The sequence below is a fragment of the Trifolium pratense genome, linkage group LG2 (assembly GCF_020283565.1).
Source record: "Trifolium pratense cultivar HEN17-A07 linkage group LG2, ARS_RC_1.1, whole genome shotgun sequence".
Lineage (NCBI taxonomy): Eukaryota > Viridiplantae > Streptophyta > Magnoliopsida > Fabales > Fabaceae > Trifolium > Trifolium pratense.
In genome coordinates, this window is record NC_060060.1 from 41,116,351 (window position 1) to 41,136,890 (window position 20,540).

General features: G+C 31.0%; 2 protein-coding genes across 2 annotated transcripts; one reads left to right on the top strand and one right to left on the bottom strand.

Annotated features, from left to right (window-relative positions):
• Nucleotides 1-5,435: 5,435 nt before the first annotated feature.
• On the bottom strand, nt 5,436-7,535 carry LOC123909862 (mitogen-activated protein kinase kinase kinase 20-like). The gene is made up of 2 exons (XM_045960788.1): nt 6,665-7,535; nt 5,436-5,692 (listed from the first exon to the last, which is right to left on the bottom strand). The coding sequence occupies exons 1-2, from the start codon at nt 7,533-7,535 to the stop codon at nt 5,613-5,615; spliced, it is 951 nt and encodes a 316-aa protein (XP_045816744.1). The 3' UTR covers nt 5,436-5,612.
• Nucleotides 7,536-14,531: 6,996 nt separating this feature from the next.
• On the top strand, nt 14,532-20,525 carry LOC123907403 (homeobox protein HD1). Its single transcript, XM_045957664.1, has 6 exons — nt 14,532-15,330; nt 15,662-15,782; nt 19,499-19,701; nt 19,784-19,915; nt 20,004-20,140; nt 20,235-20,525. The coding sequence occupies exons 1-6, from the start codon at nt 15,043-15,045 to the stop codon at nt 20,251-20,253; spliced, it is 900 nt and encodes a 299-aa protein (XP_045813620.1). The 5' UTR covers nt 14,532-15,042; the 3' UTR covers nt 20,254-20,525.
• Nucleotides 20,526-20,540: the final 15 nt, after the last annotated feature.

Sequence of the window (20,540 nt, forward strand, 5' to 3'; positions counted from 1 at the left end):
AGCCCATATTCCTGCTCTATTTCTCACATTTATTTAATTATAAGGAAGGTGGAAATACGTTTATAATCACAATTAGTTATATTCTTATCTAATTTGTATGCCACCTACTATAAAAAAATATTGCATGTATCAAACTAGAAAACAACAAAATGATGTGACACACACTTGTGAATATTTAAGTTCCTCACCCATTTACACTAAGATATAAGCATATAGATAATAATTAGCAGCGTAACTTTTTTTTATAAAAAAATCATCATCGATTTAAATTGTAAATAACAAAATTATAATCATTCTTGTAATTAACATAAAAAAGATTCATAGTCTAACAATAACAACAAAATACATTATAACTACTTTGCTTATAAAAAAACATTCTCGCTACTTAAATCGACTCATTCTTGCTGCATTTTTTTTAAAGCAAATTCATCAATCAAGGCTTCATATTGTATGTCATCCAAGAGATTATTCTCAATTGCTATCAATGCTAAGCCGTTAAGTCTTTCTTGTAAAAAAAGAACGTAAAGAACGTAATTAGCAATTAAAATAATCCAAATAAGACAACACATTATCAAACCAAATAGGACAATAAACATTAAAACATTATCATGTTGAAACTAGGAATCTCCTCTCCACTTTATAGAAACAAAAGAACATCTCTCTCAGTAATTAACTTTGGGAGAAAAAGAATGATGAGAATTGGGAAACACAATTAAAATAGAAAATTGTGATTTTACATTGCAAATTTTAGAAACCCTAACTTGTAAAATTTAGTTTTTACCTTTGTTTCAACTTTAATGGAGTTTTTGAGAATAGAAGGAAGGAGGTTAACCGACGTTAATGCCGTCGGTGATAGTGGCAGGTCGACGCTTCACGCCTGATGGTGGTGAGTTAATAGAGTTTTTGAGAAAGAATAGTAGAACGCAAAACAGAAAGCAAAACGGAAGAAGATAGACTTCTCTTGTTTGCTTTTATTTTCTTAGGAAAACGGGTTGTGCTGAGCTTACTGCCCTTACAACATTTTCTAACATAAATAATTAATTTTTACACCCCCTAACTTACTAATACTACTACCCTATAATTTTTTTTTATGGCTCTTATTTTTAAGAGACCTTGTGCCACGGCCCATGTCTCACATGGGCCTAGACCGCCCTGATAATAATATGTCCACATATAAAACTTTAACATAGCAAAGAAGCCAGAAAATAATTATAAGAGGAGAAGTGGTGTTTCAAACATTGATGTGGTCGGTGGAATGAAAGTGACCTAGTGGATAAGTGAAACTATTTTATTCGTTTAGTTAAATTCTTAGATTCTCAGTGTTTATAGTCAAATTGCAAACTTTAATCGTTTAGTTATAATAAGCTGTTCTGTATGTACATATTAACTTCACACATTCTTCACATTTTCATGTGAATTATTTGAGAATATTATTTGGTTATGTATGTATTGGTCTATTTTTTGAGTAGTCTGAATTGTGTACATATAATCTACACTCTATTGTATAACTCACTCTTAAGTGAATCGCAGTCAATCATAAACAATTTCATATTCAACTTAACATATTGCAAATAAAATAGAATACGAGTCTTTTTGAATTTTTTGTCCTTTTTTAATTAAGTATCTATTTTTAACATTTGAATGAGACTCCAAATTGTTTTAACTAATATAGCAGACCAAAAAAAAAAAACAGAGAGACAAATAACAAAACTAAAAACTCAAATATAAGATAAAGAGACTTTATATTAATTCACCAACTAATAGAAGAAATAAAAACATGTAAACATGTAATGAAATCATATAAAATAAATCTTGAGTTGCTTCGCTTCTTTAAGGTGAAACTTGATCCTTTTTGAACTTGTTTTCATCCATTAAATCTCCTTCCTCCATAAGCTCTAGTTGTGATTCCTTGACTTTGGCTAACCCAAGTTTATCATCCCAAATAAGCCATTTCTTGCCCTTACACCTCCTTGAAATCTCAAAAGGGCCATACCACTTCCTTCTCCGCTTGGAACTTTGGTTGAACAAATTAGGAGGCCTCATTTTTACGATGTCCCCACGATCAAACTTCCTCTTTTTTGGATAAGAACCCTCGGCTCTTGCTAAATACTCCCAAAGAGAAATTGCACCCTCGTCATCACTAGTGATTGTTTCCTCTTTTTCTTGAAGAGCCTTGCTTGAAACACACTCTTTGATGTTATTGCATGGTACTAATGTGACCTTCTCATAAGTTAACATTGTTGTATGGTTTGTTGTTGCTCCCGTGAAAAAGATAACAAAGAACTTGAAAATAAGAAAGAATTAATGTAGTATGTTTGGAGAGTGAAGTGGAATGAATGAAAGAGTTATTATGAAGAAAGAGTGAATGATTCTCAATTTATAGAGTTATGAAAAACTTGTTCAACAAGTTTCTCATTAATTATTTATCCTAACCGACTTTAGTTTAAAGGAGTATATCTTTTTTACTAAATTTTAGGATATATAAATCTTAGATACAAATCTTTTATTTCTGTCGACAAAAGATACAAATTTTTATTTTTTTACAAAAGATTCTGTATAAATCTTTTTTTTTTTTTTGACGGTCTGGATAAATCTATTTATAACCGTTGCCGCAAATTTCATTCTATCTCGTTAAATCTATTTGAAACATCTTAGTCTTGATAAATTGGTACTATAGTACTCGTAATTCGTAAATAGTAGTTAAGTGAGAGATTAGTTTTTTTTGAAGACAAGTGAGAGATTAGTTATCATGCGGTTTAATTTTTTTTTTCCACCAAGTCCTTTAAATTAATTATAGATATTTTTTTTTGTCAAGTAGCCTATGACTAGAAAATTCACCTTAAAAATTAATAAGTAGAATGTTCGGGGTTCGAACTCCGACTCATGCGCTGCATATATGATATGATGTCCCTACCAACTGAGCTAAATTTATGTGAACAATAAATTTTAGATTTTATTCTAGTTCCTCAATTTTTTTTGTGTTTCATTTTAGTATCTTAATGCCCTGAGTTATAACTATTATTCAATTTAGTTCTTTAAGTGTTTTTCATTTCATCTTAGTCTTTTAAGTTATGAATTTTGGACAATTTAATCCTTTAAATTATCAACTTTAGACAATTTAGTCTGTTAAAAGAGACTTAAATATATTAATATTTATAATTTAAGGAATCAAAATGCATACAAATCATAACTTAAAAGAACAAAATAAAATAAAACTTAAAAGAGCAAATAATCTAGTGTTTGTAATTTAAAGGATCAAAATGAAACAAACAATACTCACGAGATTTAATTAAGTGAAACATTAAATAAACTTAGGACCAAATATATAATTTATCCTAATTTTTTTATGGTGATCAACTAGAGAATTTAAGGAAATTGAGACAAATAATGTCAGAGCATAACAGAGACAGAATAGTAATGGACTCAAAATATTGAGAAAACAATATGGAGTTTAGGAGATTTTGGTTGCTTAATTTGCTGAGGAAAATGTGTTCAAGGCATGAAGCATGGGGTCAACAATGCCACGGTCAACCTCACTCGCGATTGAATGGAAAAAAGTCGATAGATCTCGGTTGCTCTTGTCCAATGGTCTCCTATAACTCCGTTGTCTTTGAGCAGAGGAAGCGGAAGCACATATACTACGCCGTCAGCAACATAAGACGAACTAGTATTTAATTTCGTAAAAGGAACCAAGAACATTTTTGAACAATGTTTCGAGAATAAAAATTGGTATATAATTCTTCAGTAGCATCAGATTGCTTGTGACATACTCCATCTTTTTAACTTCTTTTCCGGGACTAATGCTATTAAATGGTATTGGTAAGTCTAAATCCAACTTCGATTCACAAACGATAAGTTCCAACGGAAACACCCGTCAAATTCCATGGTTGTGGCGATAGCATACCTCCTGTCTAGTGTGATTTCATCTATGTATCTTGCGCGAACAGCTGCCTCTAACTCATTAACTTGCACAGCACACTGTTATTTTGAACAGGCAGGAATGTGCTTTGGCATATGCATAATTGGAGTTTCTGCAAATTGGTTATAACTATAAGCAAAGTCTTAGCTCAAGTCCACTCATTAATCAAATACATATACACAATATGCTGCCAAGTGCTAACCCAAATTTAGCACAACTAATAATAAAATCAGACATTTTTTAAGAAAACTAATAAGACTATTATACTATAAACTAAAAATAATTTCCATAATCTAAAAATTTAAAATTAAATTCAAAATATACACTATAATCAAAATAAGAAGAATTTCTTCACAATGATCACCAAAATATTTCCGTGAAAAAAGATAACAACCAGCTGATGAAACAACTAAAATAATAAATAAGATTTTATCTCAAATTCAACAATATATCTATCCACTTTGGTTAAAATCTCATCTTCAAGGAGCAATCTTCAAATAATCAAATAAAAGCATGAATTTTGAGTAAAAACTTATGCATAAAAACTCTTCTTCATGGAACACTTTTCAATCATCATTGTTTTTACTTTTTAGAATGGTGCTGGTGCCAAGTAAGACTCCCAAGAATTAATTATAATCATTGCGTGGAAACCTCAATGAACAAAAAGCAAGCAAGTATGATTGATAAAAACAAATATAATTTGTTACAATACACTTGCCATAAGTGGCGTCAAAATTGCAATTGGGACGAATATAACAGTATCTAATTGCAATTGAGTATAAATCATCCAATTCTAACCGATTGGCCAATTTAACAGTATCTGTTGTTTCAGAGGTTCAAAATCGTTAAAAATAATTTTCAGTCACCGAAGAGATTACTGGATTGAGTCGCGGGCAGGGACGGATCCAGGAATTAATCATACGGGGGGCCGAATTTCTTTTTTTAATAATAAATAATAGTGTTAAATATATTTTTTGTCCTTATAAAATAACGAGTTTTTATGTTTAGTCCTATTAAATTTTAACTGAAAATATCCTCTAAAATCTTGTAGTTTGGTAAGAATAGTCCTTATTTTCAAATATTTTTACAAAAATTGATACTTTTAGTCCTCAAAATAATTGCTATAAAATACAAATATGGACTAAAAGTAAATTTTTTGAAGGACAAAACTTAAAAACTCTTAATTTTATAAAGACAAAAAATATATTTAACTCAAAAATATAAGATAAAATCACAATAATTTATTTAGAAGCACCTAAAACAAGAGTGGATAAATTAAGAGGTGTCATTAGCAACTCATATACATTAAAGTTTATATATATTAAACATATATGCATGGGGGAGGGGGGGGGGGGTTGGAGCCCCTGCTTGCCCCCCCTTGGGTCCGTCCCTGGTCGCGGGTCGATACGCTCTCTTTAAGACGTTTCGCGGCACTGCCCAAAATTGTGCAAGGCAGAAGATCAACCACGAAGTCCCCAGGATAAAACAGCCCAGTTCTACTGATTCCGATAAATACTGCACTGTAGATATCGGGCAAGAATTACACCCTCAAATATGGTACTAAAACCATTGCGCTATGGTTTTAAGTCCATTCTAATACGGTACTATGACCGTTCTAATATGGTACCGAGACCATTCTTATATGGTAACTAAGACCATTCAAATCATAGGGAATATGGTGTTATGACCATTCTTAAATTTGAAGGAACTGTGATGCCAGATCACTCTTAAAACATAATAATAATAATACTAATAATACAAATACTAGTATTACTCACCACCAATAACTTTATGTATTCTATAAACAATTAGGAACAATGTAAACATTTCTGATTTGCATAATCAAATAAAGATGCAGTTATTCCTAAACCGTTCATTCATTATCAAATGATCCATTTATGGTAAGCCTTTATTATAAATATCACAAGCCTTAGTGAGAAAATATTAACAGTATCGATCATTGTTAGAAAACAATGACTATCTTTTATATCAATGATACATAATGGATTACCTAGTTCAAATAGGTTCACATATATAAATGGGTACAAGATGATATTCATTACCTGAATTTAAAATCATGAATGATGCCCCTGTATTCACAATCCAAACTAACCTTGACTTGAGGAAGACATCAAGAGATAGGAATATGATGGCAAGAATAATATATATATCTATATATGGTGTAGCTTGTAGTACCCATTTTCTTCTTTTGAACACAGATTTTGGAGGTGATAAAGCTAGTGATGCGCAGCCACCAAAAATGGTGATATTATTAAGTAGGTTTATTTTCCTATACTCTTTTTTTGACGGAATTTTCCCTATACTCTTTTATAGCTAGCAGCCATAATTTTATTTTTATTATTTTTAATTAAAAAAAACTTGTGCTCCTGCTTTTTCTCTAAATATATAACAAAACAAGACTAAGCCCTCAACTATACACGTGAGGGCATGGGCTTTGAAAAAGTCAAGTTTTAAGCAAAGTCTCATTCACAATAAAAATGTGCAAATTAATAAATGTGTGACTTAATATTTATTCTCAAAATACACACTGATATATAATATATACTAGTGTGCTCTAGTACCCGATGTGTGACTCAAACATTTTATTTTCAATTCACACATAATGTTTTCTTTGTTCCAACAGTATCTAATCTATGAATAATTGTTAAAACGTCTTCTCCTGCGAACAATAACAATGCTCGAATTTCATGTCAATCCATTCTTCTGAACTAGAGGAAGCCCAACGAGAATAATCGAAGTGAGTTCTTGGAGACGATGATGAAAAAGACAACTCATTAGTAAACACTTTCATTGGAGAAACATTTTCATCTTCGGAGATAAAAGGGTGTTTCAAAAGCATATCTGCACTCCATCTTTTCAAAGGATCCATAGCAAAACACTTGTCAAGAAAATCTTTCCCTTCGCGTGATAATTCATCTGGAATCAATGGTTTTTCTTCTCTTATCACAATACGAGTGAACAACATCCACATATCTGTTTCATTTTTCCACACAGGTTCTCCAGTAATCATCTCCACGACGGCACAACCAAGAGCCCATATATCTGCTGGCGACTCATGCACATTGTCATTTATCGCTTCTGGTGACATAAACATTGGAGTTCCCCTACATTGCCGCGTATCAACAACCCCTTTCTCTTTCGCAAGACCAAAATCTGAAATCTTAACGTTGTCATTGTCAAACACGAGAATGTTTGGTAACTTCAAGTCGCAGTGAACAAAACCTTTTTCGTGGATGTACTTGAGTCCTTCAACAATAGACCTAGTGTAACGACGAACAAGTTTCTCCGGGAACTTACCACCATAATTATAGAGTTGATCATTAAGAGTTCCACCGGTGGCGTATTCGAGAAAAAGATTATAATATTCTTGGCCGTTTTCAAATGTTTGATCGTGACCAAAACACTTAATAATATGTGGAGATGAATCTAACTGATCAAGTACATGCTTTTCGTTTTGTAGAGTAAAACAATTGTCAAGAACACATGATTTGACGGCAGTGAGAGATGGAAATTTATGAGAGTCTTTTGTGTGTTTGGCTAAATGAACAGTAGCAAAGCTTCCGCTACCTAAGGAGTGACCACGAACCCAACTCATGTTTGTGTTACCTTTCTTAAACTATGGTTTTTTTGAGAAAGAAATTAAATGGTAATAGTATGACTAACACTTTGAACAGCGAAACCTATATATTTGGCTAATCTATTTACCGGTGCTACTTTCAAGGAAATCTATATGTTTGGATAATTTAGATTTTTTTTTTTTTTTTTTAAAAGTAACAAACTGATATATAGAGCACTTAGACCATCTTCAATGATGTAGTACTTATTAGGTACTACCATTGGAGCAATACACATTTGAGTACCTAATAGGTACTAGTTCTACAATAATCATTAGTACCTATTTTGTTTTCGTGGGTCCCATTTATAATGATGTATAGTTATTGGTGAGATGTATTATTGGTAGGACCTGTTTAGAACTTTTTAAGAAATGTTGGGTTGGAGGGATTGAGTACTTATTAGGTACTATTATTAAAAAATTATAAATGAGTGATGTATACACGTGGGACCAAATTAAGTACTCAAAAATGAGTATCTCCATTGTGGATGCTCTTACTTAAATTTTCCTTTTTTATAGAGATCTTGTTACTAATTACAAGTTAGTAGTTACGAAGTATTAATTGAAAAATGATTGGAAATTCTGTTTTATCTTAATTTACATTTTTAATTCAATCTAATATAATCTTTGAATCAATTTTAACGGATAAAATCTAAATTAATCCTAATCCTAATCCTAATTCTAGTTAAAATAAAAAATTGGTTCAAACTAGTATAAACATTTGAAGAATTTGTTTGAGCAAAAATTATCCACCTTGATCGGGGTTCGAATTTTGATCCCTGCATATATAATGCAATGTTATGTCTCAGCCAACCGAACTAAATTCACGAGACTTCATTCTTAATTTGTTACCCAGGAACTTGATTTATTAAGGGGGTTAGTATTTCGGTTTGGATAAGTTTTTGAAGTAAAAATTTATCAGATTCAAAGATAAAAATATTCGTGGTTTGGTTCAGTTTTTCATGGCTAATTAAAAAATTTATAATTTTTATTTTATTTTTACAAAATTAGTACATCATTTGTTATGATCAATTAAAGTGGGACTTTTTTTTACAAGTATTAAGTTGGGACTTAATAAATATGGACCACTTTTTATTTTCTGAATCATATGATATTGTATTCACTAGAAAATAGAAATGGAATAGTGATAGAAGAGTACATAACTATATATAGCTGTGAATCTGTGATGGTGACAGAGGTTTCTTCTACTATACTATCAACCAAACCAAACCAACCACCACTTTTTTTCTTGGGGACTAAGTTCCCACCTCATTCATGCACCTTACACGGTGAGTGTCGGATCGGATCATTCCAAATTCCCCACAAGAAAAAAAGAAAAAAGAAGAGAAATATGGGTTGAATAAGACTAAATTTTGTAGGTCACTTCGTTTTGGCCAATAAGACTAATGTTTGCTTATAAATACTTGACACTATAAATTTTTTAAGGATACACTCACTTAAAATCAAACTATTTTACTCATTTTTGTCCCTTAACATTTCTTAGTTAAAATCATAAAAATACTGCACTTAACACTTTTTGAAGCAATTAAGAAACTGATAAGTGAAGTACAAAGTTTATTTTGTACTAAACTAATTGAAGAAAAGAAAATCATTGTTAAAAACTAAACTTAACTGCATATTTGATCTTGATAAAAAAAAAACTACATATTTGATCTCTTACGTTTATTTTAAGTTTTAATTTGGTCTCTTACGTTTAAAAAGTATTAATTTGGTTCTTACATTTCCACCTCATTTCCTTTAGTTTTGTCACTAGTACCGTTTGACCTATACATGTGTCCAGGTATTTGTCCACATAGATAAACCGTCTACCACGACAAAACTGACAGAAATGACTAACTTATTAATTTGGTCAAAAATTAATCTATTTAATATATTTAAAATAAAATGACAAGCTTATCAAGCTGTGTATTTTTGTACTTGAAAGTTTTTTATTCGAAAATTTTGGATAAAATGCTTCCTTGTCTTCAACGCAACACGTATTCTTAAAACAAAAGTAATCAATCAAAATTGAGAGAATATTCACTTGAGATTTTTATATTATTCATTGTGTTTGCTTTATGTATTTTATTGCTTTTCCTTTGTAAGGATTCAACCACCAGTTATCTGCACCCACCACCACAACCAAAGCCGCCGTATCTTGCCATCTTATCTTGTAAGCCAATTCCCAAATAGTGTGATTTATTTAAAAATAGAATTTTTTTTTTTGTGTGTAAGTTGACATAAAAAATGTACGTTTGTTAGCAGTTAAAAAAAAATTAGTGGATTGATAATTGATAATTGATATTTGGTTCGGACTAAGTCTTAGCTTAGAAAATTTCTCAACGCACCCACTTACTTTCTCCCCCACTCCCCAAAAAATTCGGAAAACGTTTTCCGAATTTTTTTTAGTGTAAATTTTACACTAAAAAACTGTTCGGAACGTATTTTCCGAATTTTTTTAGGTGCGCTAGGGAGTGCGGGAGAAATGTTGAGGTGCGTTGAGAAATTTTCCTTAGCTTAATCTACTATTGGATTTAGGCACTACAGAGTATGCTATGGAGACATCCTAGAGGAGCAGAATTTTCTGCGGTAAAAATTCACACAATTTTGACCTAGTTTTTAATTTAATTGTCCGATTTAAAATTAATGATTGAGATTAATTTGTACCGGTTTTGTTAAAATGCAATATAAGCCGAACAATTTAAAATAAATAGTTGAAATCTACTACTGCGTGTAACAGTGGGATTTTGTTGCAGCAGAGAATCATGATCTCATCCTAGAAATACATTCAAAAGAATTTAGGGATTCGCCCAACACCATCCGATGATGACCAAGCGTCGATCCACAACAAGACTCCCAAGGCAACACAACACAACAAACTCAAAAACTCCACTTAAAAACTATAGGACTTGTCCTAAAAATACTAACACATGACTCAGTTTAAAGTACACATTCTTTAAAACCCTAAACTCTCATATTCTCGATTATAAACTGACTTGAACGTTTGAGTAATTATAAATGTATCTTCTATACATGAAATTTTTTTCCATCCTCAATCAGCACTTCAATCATTCTAGTGTGGGAATCGATTTTCACCACAATCTTGTATTGTTACATATTTAATGACCCTTTAGTTGGTGTTCCCACACCATTATGGATGAGAATCTATGAAGCACGAACACTTCTATAATTAGGTGTGTCGCGCTGTCCGATATGTGTCGGTGTCGATGTCCGACACTCGTATGACACTCAATTTTTCTTTTACTTTGACACTTCTTTGATCGGTATTCGACACTTGTAAGACACTCGTACAACACATGTCGAATAAATATTCCAAATTTTATTTTTTTCTATGCTTATACTCTCGTTAAATTTTATTGGATTTTTTTCTTCGTGATATGTAGTTGATGTTCAACACCGTAATCAAGAGGTTTCTCTACATGCAACGGAGATTCAATAGATCCCACCATGTAATAGATTATTGTCATGTAGAATCAAATCAATGACCTACAAAAATCCAAAATTATTTCAAATCATATAAATTATATTGATTGGTTTTTTTGTTCATGTTGCGGGTTACATAAACATGCAATTCTCGTGAGTTTAACTTAGTTGATAAAAACATTGCATAAATTATGTGTGAGTCGAAGTTCGAACCTCAAACACTTTATTTATTCATCTTTAAGATGAAATTTATAGCCATCAGGCTGACTCATAGAAAAAAATCATGCAATCAGATGCATGCAATCAAAATTCCATATGGGTCATCAATGTTTTGACTTCATGAATACGATTTTAAATGCATGTGATCGAAATTCCAAATTTATATATCTTTTCAAATAAAATTAATAAAGGAAAGAACGATTCTTGGGTGGAACAATTTCTTAGCCAGGTCGCGGCCAAACTCTGGACTACTAGGATCCCTTTCTCCTAGGAATCAGAAGATTATAAAAAAAAATAAAGGAAAAAACAGATGCAGAAGAAATAAAATTAACCAAAAAGATGAAAAACGTAGCACCATGCCACCACGGCACCACCAAATATCAAAAAATTGACAGCTCAACCTTACCCGAGTTTGGAACGAATAATAAAATTAAACTTGCTATTCACAAAAAAATAAAATTAAACCTAAATGAAGGTTGGTGTTTTTTTTTTTTTTTGGTTGTCGATGAAGGTTGGTGTTTTGGTGAAAATAGGATATATATAATAGGAGTATATCTTTATGGATCTTTTGATTAGTGGTCGACGTTCCCTTTAATTGATATTTTTGTTCTCTTATACTCTCTCAGTACTTTTTATAAGATTTATTTACTTCTTTTTTTGTTGCAGAGTATCGGTATCCAACTAAATTTTTAAGTATAATGACCACTCTAGTAATCATTGGAAAATTTATAGATCGACCACATATTTAAGAACATCAAAACTCTTGCCACTTCATTGATAGTATTATTATGATAATTATCAACAACACAATAATTAATAAGACAATTTAATAAAATTGTTAGATTTAATCATTTATACATGTTTTAAAGTTGAAATTTTTTCCAATTTGCAAAAATAAAATTCACAAAAATTAACAAACTGAAACACTCATACAATTACAAAGTGTTTTGGTATACAATTTTTAAAAGTGAACTGCGAAAATTAACAAACCGAAACACTTATCCAAAGTGCTCCGGTGTACAATTCACAAAGAAAAAAAAATCGATAAAATCTACAAAACGGAACACTTTATATGAGTGATTCGGTTTACAAAATTGAAATTCGTAAAAATTATGACAAAACGGAACACTCATACAAAGTGTTCCGGTAAAATATTTCGGGTATATAATTTTTAAAATTAAAATTTTGAAAATTTAACAAACTGAAAGACTTTTTTTTTTTAAACTGAAAGACTTTATTTGGGGGAGAACTCACACTTTTTCCAAAAATGTTGAAAAGAAGGTGGAAAAATAAAGTATAAAATGTTAAATGTAAAAGTATAAAATTGAAATATTAAGTACTACCTTTATCCCTAATTATAAGACCATGTTTGACAAAAATGTACTATGGATTTACCTTGTTTTGACCGTATTTTTTTAATAATATATAAATGTAAATATTACTGTAGCATATAAGATCTTGTTCAATTTGTTTTAATGAGTATTTTCAAAATATTAAATTTTTATAATATTTACTAATAAAAAATTAAAGATATTAATGATCAAAATTACGCATTGACGTAGTTACAATGGTCAAACAAAATTTTATAATTAGAGACGTAATTTGTAGAAGTGGAGGTAAAACTCTAGGGATGTGAGGAAAAATTTTCTTTAAAGTTTGTGTGAAAGAACATTAAATGGTCCGTATACTGATATATTTATCCTATAAACGTAATCCAAAATGGGAGGGAGTATATATATAGTTTTCTTTTTGGTACAACTAACGATCGTTGAATTTAGTGGTCATCAAATTTATTCTTGCCCACTTATTATTAGTTGAATTTATGTACCACGAGTAATATCACTCATTATTGTGATTGACACTAAACCTCTTTTGCATACAGATATTAATTGGTTAATTTACAAGTAAAGGGAGAATGATAATATATGTCTTAGAATGTACTGTATAGGTTAAGAAACTTAATATATAAATATTTATTTTTAAAGTCGATTATATATACAATTATTTTATAGTCAAAATATTATTATTTTTTGGTTCATGCTAAATGGTGCTCTCGGGATACTAGTTAAGCGTACAAAAAAGTAAAAACACAATTAATGCTTACAAGATGATGAATTCTTCGATATACATATTACTGGGATATGTACCAGTACATTTGCCGCGGTGGATGATTCTAATTGATTTACAAATAGTATCTATTAATTTTTCTATAATAAATTCTATTTGTGCACCAATGACAATCATCTATTAAGCCATGTGCCGGTACATATCCACATAATATGTGTATCGGAGTAGTGTCTCAGAGCACTATTTAACATTTTCCTTATTTTTTTAATGCAAATTTTTTACTTTTCAATTTTTTAACACGTGTCTTTAAAACTCATTAAAACACATGTTAACAAAACTCATAACATAAATTTCTCAAAAAAAAGAAAACAAAACTAATAACTTAAATGTTTACTCAAACTTTTTTCGACTTTTCGATTTTTAGAAAAAGAGTGCCATAACTATTCAATATTTGGTCAAAAAGTAAGTGAAACTTGACCAATAATAGTTTGAGCTTGAATTCGAATTATATAATTACTTTCAAACTATCTGTTTTGGACCGACTCAAGATTCATATTCTTTATCTTGTTCTGGTCTGAAAAACACAAAAGCCAACAAATATAATTTTCAAGTGGCTCAAACCAAAAGTTTCTTCGCCTCCTTAGCCTCAACGGCTAACATTGAATTGTAACACTCCTACTACATTAAAATGTGTCAAATGTGTCAAATACAAATACTATAAACGCATGTTGTTGGTTAGAACACACCCTCTCATGTGTTTGCCACTTTGTTTGAAGCATCTTTTAAGGTCACGTATAAAATCTCCAGTCGTCAATTCCACAAGTGTTGAAACTCCAGTCAAATCCACACATTCATGTTTTCCTCTTACTCACCCGTAACCAAAACCTCACCTGGCCTCAGTGTAGATATCTCCTCTAGTTGGTCGGTTAAGAAGTTCACAGGCGCATATTTCTTCACAGATACTCTTGTGCGCTTAAAAACATAAAAAATGACATCTCAAACAAAATCATGTTTGTATACTCCGCAAATCTATCCAAACACGTCTTACGACAAATAAAACATACTCACTCATAAGAAAATAAATGAATCATCGAACAATATTTGAAAACTATGCAATATTTAAAACATTCATTTTAATTAGACGGCTCACATTTATAACCGCGTCAAATCGGTAAATCCCATCCACCAAACTTTATCCCAAAAATCCACCACACTATTTAAAAATAATTGTAATTAAGAAAAAGAAAAGAGAAAGAGATGAAATTAAGAAAAGAGAGAGAGAGAGAGAGAGAGATATGAAATGACAGAAACAGCTTTATCTCCCTTTCCCTTTTCCTGACCTCTCTCGCTTCCATCCCCTTTCATAGTAATGATTCCATACCTTACATACAACACACCTCTCTCTCTCTCTCTCTCTCTCTCAAAACACTTTTCCTTCCTTTAATAATAAATGCTTTTGATTCTCCCTCTTTCTCTGCGCATGTAAAATCTTTGTTTCCATCAGACTAGGTGCAGAAAGCTGTGTCTCAGATCCCTATAATATTACTTACTGCACACACACACACACACTCCGATAATAACAATACACCAAACTCTGTCTATTTCAACCAGCGTGCTTTCTTTCTTTCTTGCTTCCACATAATCATCATCATAATACATAACTTCCTTACTAGAGTGGTCCTCAATCTCAACTCAACCTTTTTCCTAATATATCTTTCATCTTTGATTCCTCTGTTTTTTTCTTTATTTGAAACTTGAAATGCAAGAACCAAGCTTGGGAATGATGCACGGTGGTGCTGGTGGTGGTTATGGTGGAGATGGTGGTGGTGGAGATAATAGACAGCTGAAGGCAGAAATAGCAACACATCCTTTGTATGAACAGCTTTTGTCTGCACATGTAGCATGTCTTCGTGTTGCTACTCCTATAGATCAGTTACCATTGATTGATTCTCAGTTATCTCAATCTCATCATCTTCTACGATCTTATATCTCTCAACAAACTCATTCTCTTTCTCCTCATGATCGTCAACAACTCGACAACTTTCTCGTATGTTCTTTCTTCTTCTCCTTCTTCTTTTTGTCAGTTGAGGTAGAACTTACCGTCAATACTATGATGTTTTTATGTTTCATTAGCTTTGTTATAAATAAATAAATCATTTTTTATGGTTATCGGTCTCTGTTCGTCTTGTGCTGAGACCTGATTGTTATTAATAATATATTTGCTTTTTAAAAAAAACAAAAAAATTAAATTTGAGGGCTTAATGAAATTAATGGATTTGTGGCTTTAGCAACAAAGATGATTTGATGGATGAGTGTTTTAATTGTTACTACTTTGATTTGATTAATTAGTTAAAGATGATGATGTTTGCTATATGCAGGCACAATATTTGATAGTGTTGTGTACTTTCAAAGAACAGCTTCAGCAACATGTCAGAGTTCATGCCGTTGAAGCTGTCATGGCTTGCCGTGATATTGAAAATACCTTGCAAGCTCTTACTGGTATGTACCCTACAACACTTCATTAATTTCTTAATTTTGTTTTCATCATAGATTTATTTCTTAATTTTATTTTGATGATGATCCATTCATTACATAATTAATCCCTCATTCCCCATTTGTGTTATGGTATAATCTTTTTCTTCCACTTGAAAAATGAGAAATTGAAAATAAATTTCAGTCAGATTTTACTTACCACGCAGTCGAACGCTAAATTATCAGGAACTTATTTCTTAAAAATCGGAAGATTAATACAATAATATATAAAATAGAATAAACCTAACTTATGAAGATTTTTTTTTTTAAAACTATAGTAAAATGCTCATCATTTTCTAATTATTCTTAAGTGGATATTATATATATCATTGAACTTTCATCTTCATATTTATTTTTTTTCATAATTAAAGACCACTTCAATAAAGATTTTTTCTCACGGGAATATAATGCATATATTGTATGATTAGCAAATTTATCCTTCAAAAACTACCACAAAACCTCCCTCAACATTTTAAATTTCTTATTAACATAATAAAAATTAGTTTATATGTTTAGTTTCATTAGATAAACAAGCTATAACTTTAAATTTTATTCATATTATATTTTTAGATACTTATAAATGTATTTTTTTTTCTCTGGGAGAGTGATTGGGGGTAGACATATTATAAAGTTTTGTTTTTTAGTTCTCTATCTATAATCATCCCTTGTAGGATTATGCATTTGTTTTTGGTTTGGTGGGTTAGACATTTGGTTGAAAGAAGCTATATATATAATTAATTATATGTTAATATGTTTTATTTTTTTGTTACATTTTTTATATGTTAATATGTTAATTAGGCCTCACCTAGAATTATTTTCTTCAAAAGCTAATGTTGGTGGATTTGGGCTTAACCGAAGGTAGTGGGAGGTGTGGTGGGGTCCAGTAGTTAATGTAATATGGAAGAGTATACACTATACACAAATGAATGAATTAATAAATTAATTAGTTACAATGCAACCAATTTGAGTGAGTTTAGTTTGGTAAGGATTGAAATGAAATGATAGTCCTTCCAACCATGAAATGAAACTGCCAACAACTAATTCATACCACAACAACCGAATTATTTGGTTGTTCCACAAAGATCAACTAACTTATATCATATGTCAAATACAAATTTATAGATAAGATATATTTCATGAACTAACTTTAACTTTTAACAAGTGACCGTTAATCAAGTTCCACATCACAAGCAGGTTTCGTAGGATTTTAGAGTCTGATACAATCTTAGAGTTGAACCTAGTTCAATTCTATAAAATCGATGTGTGACTTCTTAATAGATATATCTTGAATGCATAATTTTACATTATCACTCTATACAAATTAAATTATTGTTATAATAGTTTATTTATTATTTACGTTACATATATGCATACAAATTTCAGTACATTACCTGAATATAATGAAATATATTTATTTAATTAATTAAATGGAAGTGGAACAGTGATTAAGACTGTTAAAACAGTAATGTGAGACATTTGGAAGGGTATAGTCCCCAAATGCCAAATGTTAGGCTTTCTGCCAATATCCATAGGTTACAGACAGCTCTGATTTCCTCTTTTTTGATACAATACAGCTCTGATTTCTTCTTTTTTTTGGTACAATACAGCTCTGATTTTTGGACACACATACCTCTTACTGTTTGGTATATTTAATGTATATTTAAAAAAGTTGTGTTCAATAAAATTTTCTACGGTTAAAATAAATTTATTAAGGCATGCCAAAAAATTACTAGTGTTTATAAGTTCTTTCTTATATACATTGTGCACATATTTGCATGGAAAAATGAATGATCCTAACTAAACCATATTCAACATGCTAATGAAAAGGACCCTAAGCCATATTTGAGTGTGTAGTAATTTACTAATTTGTTTTAAGAGGTTAAAAAAGGGCACCATAAAGAAAAGGTGGGAGAGAATATGATTAACCAAGGGGAAAAACATTTCACTCTTTGACTTCTTGTGACTAGTGGGGTATAGCCTTTGGAAAAGTAATTTAATTTGCTTTTGTTTGGTTTGGTGTCAAATTTATTTAGTAATGTAACCTAAGAGTCACTAAGCTAAATTCACTAGCTAATCTAAACATGCACTTTTTATTTTGTTGAATAACATGCACTCATTAGTTGCATAGAGAGTTGGAATTAGCTTATTATACTCATTTTTTTAATTGGAGAAAAAAAATTCAAAATCGGGACACTTACAATTTTTTAGTAAATGTTAATATTGGGTTAACAAATGATCTAAGGACATTGTTTAAGGAATCAGTGAAAGAAATTTTGATTTGAAAATACAAGTCAAGCATTTGCGAAAGTAATTAAAACATCATTTTTTTAAGGTGATGAAATTTTTCAATCTCTGTGAGCATAATTTTGTTGGTAGGAGCATTGTAATATGGTAGGGGATGGAGTTTAAACTCATATAGCTCTCATATATATGGTTTAGTATCTTGTTTATTTATGTTGAAGTTTTGAGACATGGAGTATCAAGCATTTCAAAAATAGTGCAGTGGTTAGTTTCCTTTCCTTTCAAGATCAAATTGGTCTGTTTTAAAAGCTTGATTAAGTACACATTTAAATTTAAGTATTTCTTAAAGTTAATAAATACAGTAAGTGGCCAAATTAAGGAATTTAAAAAAATTATAGTATTTCATCATAAAATTATGTACTTGTGTCAAAAATAAAATAAAACTATAGTACTTCATCATAAAATTTCTAATTTAACCAACAATGCTAGGTATTACTTAATATTTTTTGTTGTTATTTCATTAACTAAGATGTAGTAGTGAAGTATCCATGGCTATTTAAGTAATAATATATGACTTGCTAAAAAGAAAAGTACCATGAAGAGGACATTTAACTGTCCCTTTTTTGGACATCTTCAAATTATAACCTACACTTTACAAAGAAAAGTTGGTTTGGTCAATGATGTTTGTGAATTACAATATGATTGAATATATGTATATGATTAATGTCCATCATTGATGTTGTTGGCAACTACATTGTATGCTTTTCCTTTATGTATGATTAAGATGTGTCTAACGTTTTGTCCTAATTTTGAGACCCCATCATCACATATCCACATCCACAAACATAAGGGGGACCTTAACTAACTACATTGCTCATACCATGTCCCAAACTTTCTAAATGACAAACTGTTCATGTCTGGCTTTTTCTCCCCAATTTATTGTTTATAACTGTTCATTTTATTGAAGGTTCATGGGCCAATATACATATATAAAAACATACTCCTATCATGCAAGTCACTGTCCACGTGTGCGTTGACATGGTCAAAATCAGTGAGGGTCAGTCTTTTGCAAAATGGGATAAAGTTAGGGGCCAAAAGTGTTATTATGAAAGTTAGGGGCAAAAGTGCTATTATGAAAGTTAGGGGGTCAAAAATACAATTTAACTTTTAATTTATTAGCTACTATGAAGCACAGACACTCCTTGTATTAGACGTGTCCCGGTGTCGGACACCGACACGACACCGATACTTGTGGTTACATTGAATTATCCATGTCGTGTCCGGTGTCCGTATCTGTGTCCATGCTTACACTATTGATCCTTTATGTATGAAAATGTGATCAACTAAACCTATGTTTCCAAAACTGAAGTTACTAATATTGATCTGATCAAGTAAACTTATGTATAGCTTACACTGTTTAATAATGAAATAATGAATTTTAGGAGTGAGTTTGGGAGAAGGAAGTGGTGCGACAATGTCGGACGATGAAGATGAACAAATGCAGATGGATTATTGTTTAGATAATAATCAATCTGGTAGTGGTGGTGATCATGACATGATGGGTCTTGGTCCATTACTTCCTACTGAATCTGAAAGGTCACTCATGGAACGAGTTCGTCAAGAACTCAAAATTGAGCTCAAACAGGTAATCTCTCATTTCTTAATAAACTACTGTTCTTAATTAATAATTGAGTTTGAATGAATGACCAATTGGTATTAATTTGTAGGGTTTTAAGTCTCGAATTGAAGATGTACGCGAGGAAATATTAAGGAAAAGAAGAGCCGGGAAATTACCAGGCGACACAACTTCTGTCTTAAAGAATTGGTGGCAGCAACATGCAAAGTGGCCTTATCCAACTGTATGTTCCTTCTGCATTTGCAATTCCTGAATCATCACCGACGATGTAATAACTAACCTTTGTCGATTGCTAATTATCATTCGTGCAGGAAGATGACAAAGCAAAACTTGTGGAGGAGACGGGGCTGCAGCTGAAACAAATCAATAACTGGTTCATAAACCAAAGGAAACGAAACTGGCATAGCAATTCTCAATCTGTTACCTCTTTGAAGTCGAAACGCAAGAGGTAGTAAGTACTAAAAAATCATATGATTTAGTCCATACTATATATACTATAATATGGACTAATAAAATTACTTGATGCTTATTGTTGGTGATAGAGTTTACACCTTCCAGTGAGATGGATCATGAAGAGATATATAGTTGATATATTTTGGTTGGTTAATTGGTTTACTGAAATTTGTAAGATAGCTTAATTTCTAAAGAGCTTGCAGGCTGTAAATTTGTGGAATTTCATGATCATGATGTATGCATACTTTTCTCTGTTATTCTTACTTTCTTTTAACTATGTCTTTGTAAATTGTTTGTTAAGTTTCTGACCCGCTGAAGGAATATTACTATGTCTATTATTGATACAGAACAAGTTTTAAAGATTCACTGTTCTTTATACATTTTCTTTGTCCTAT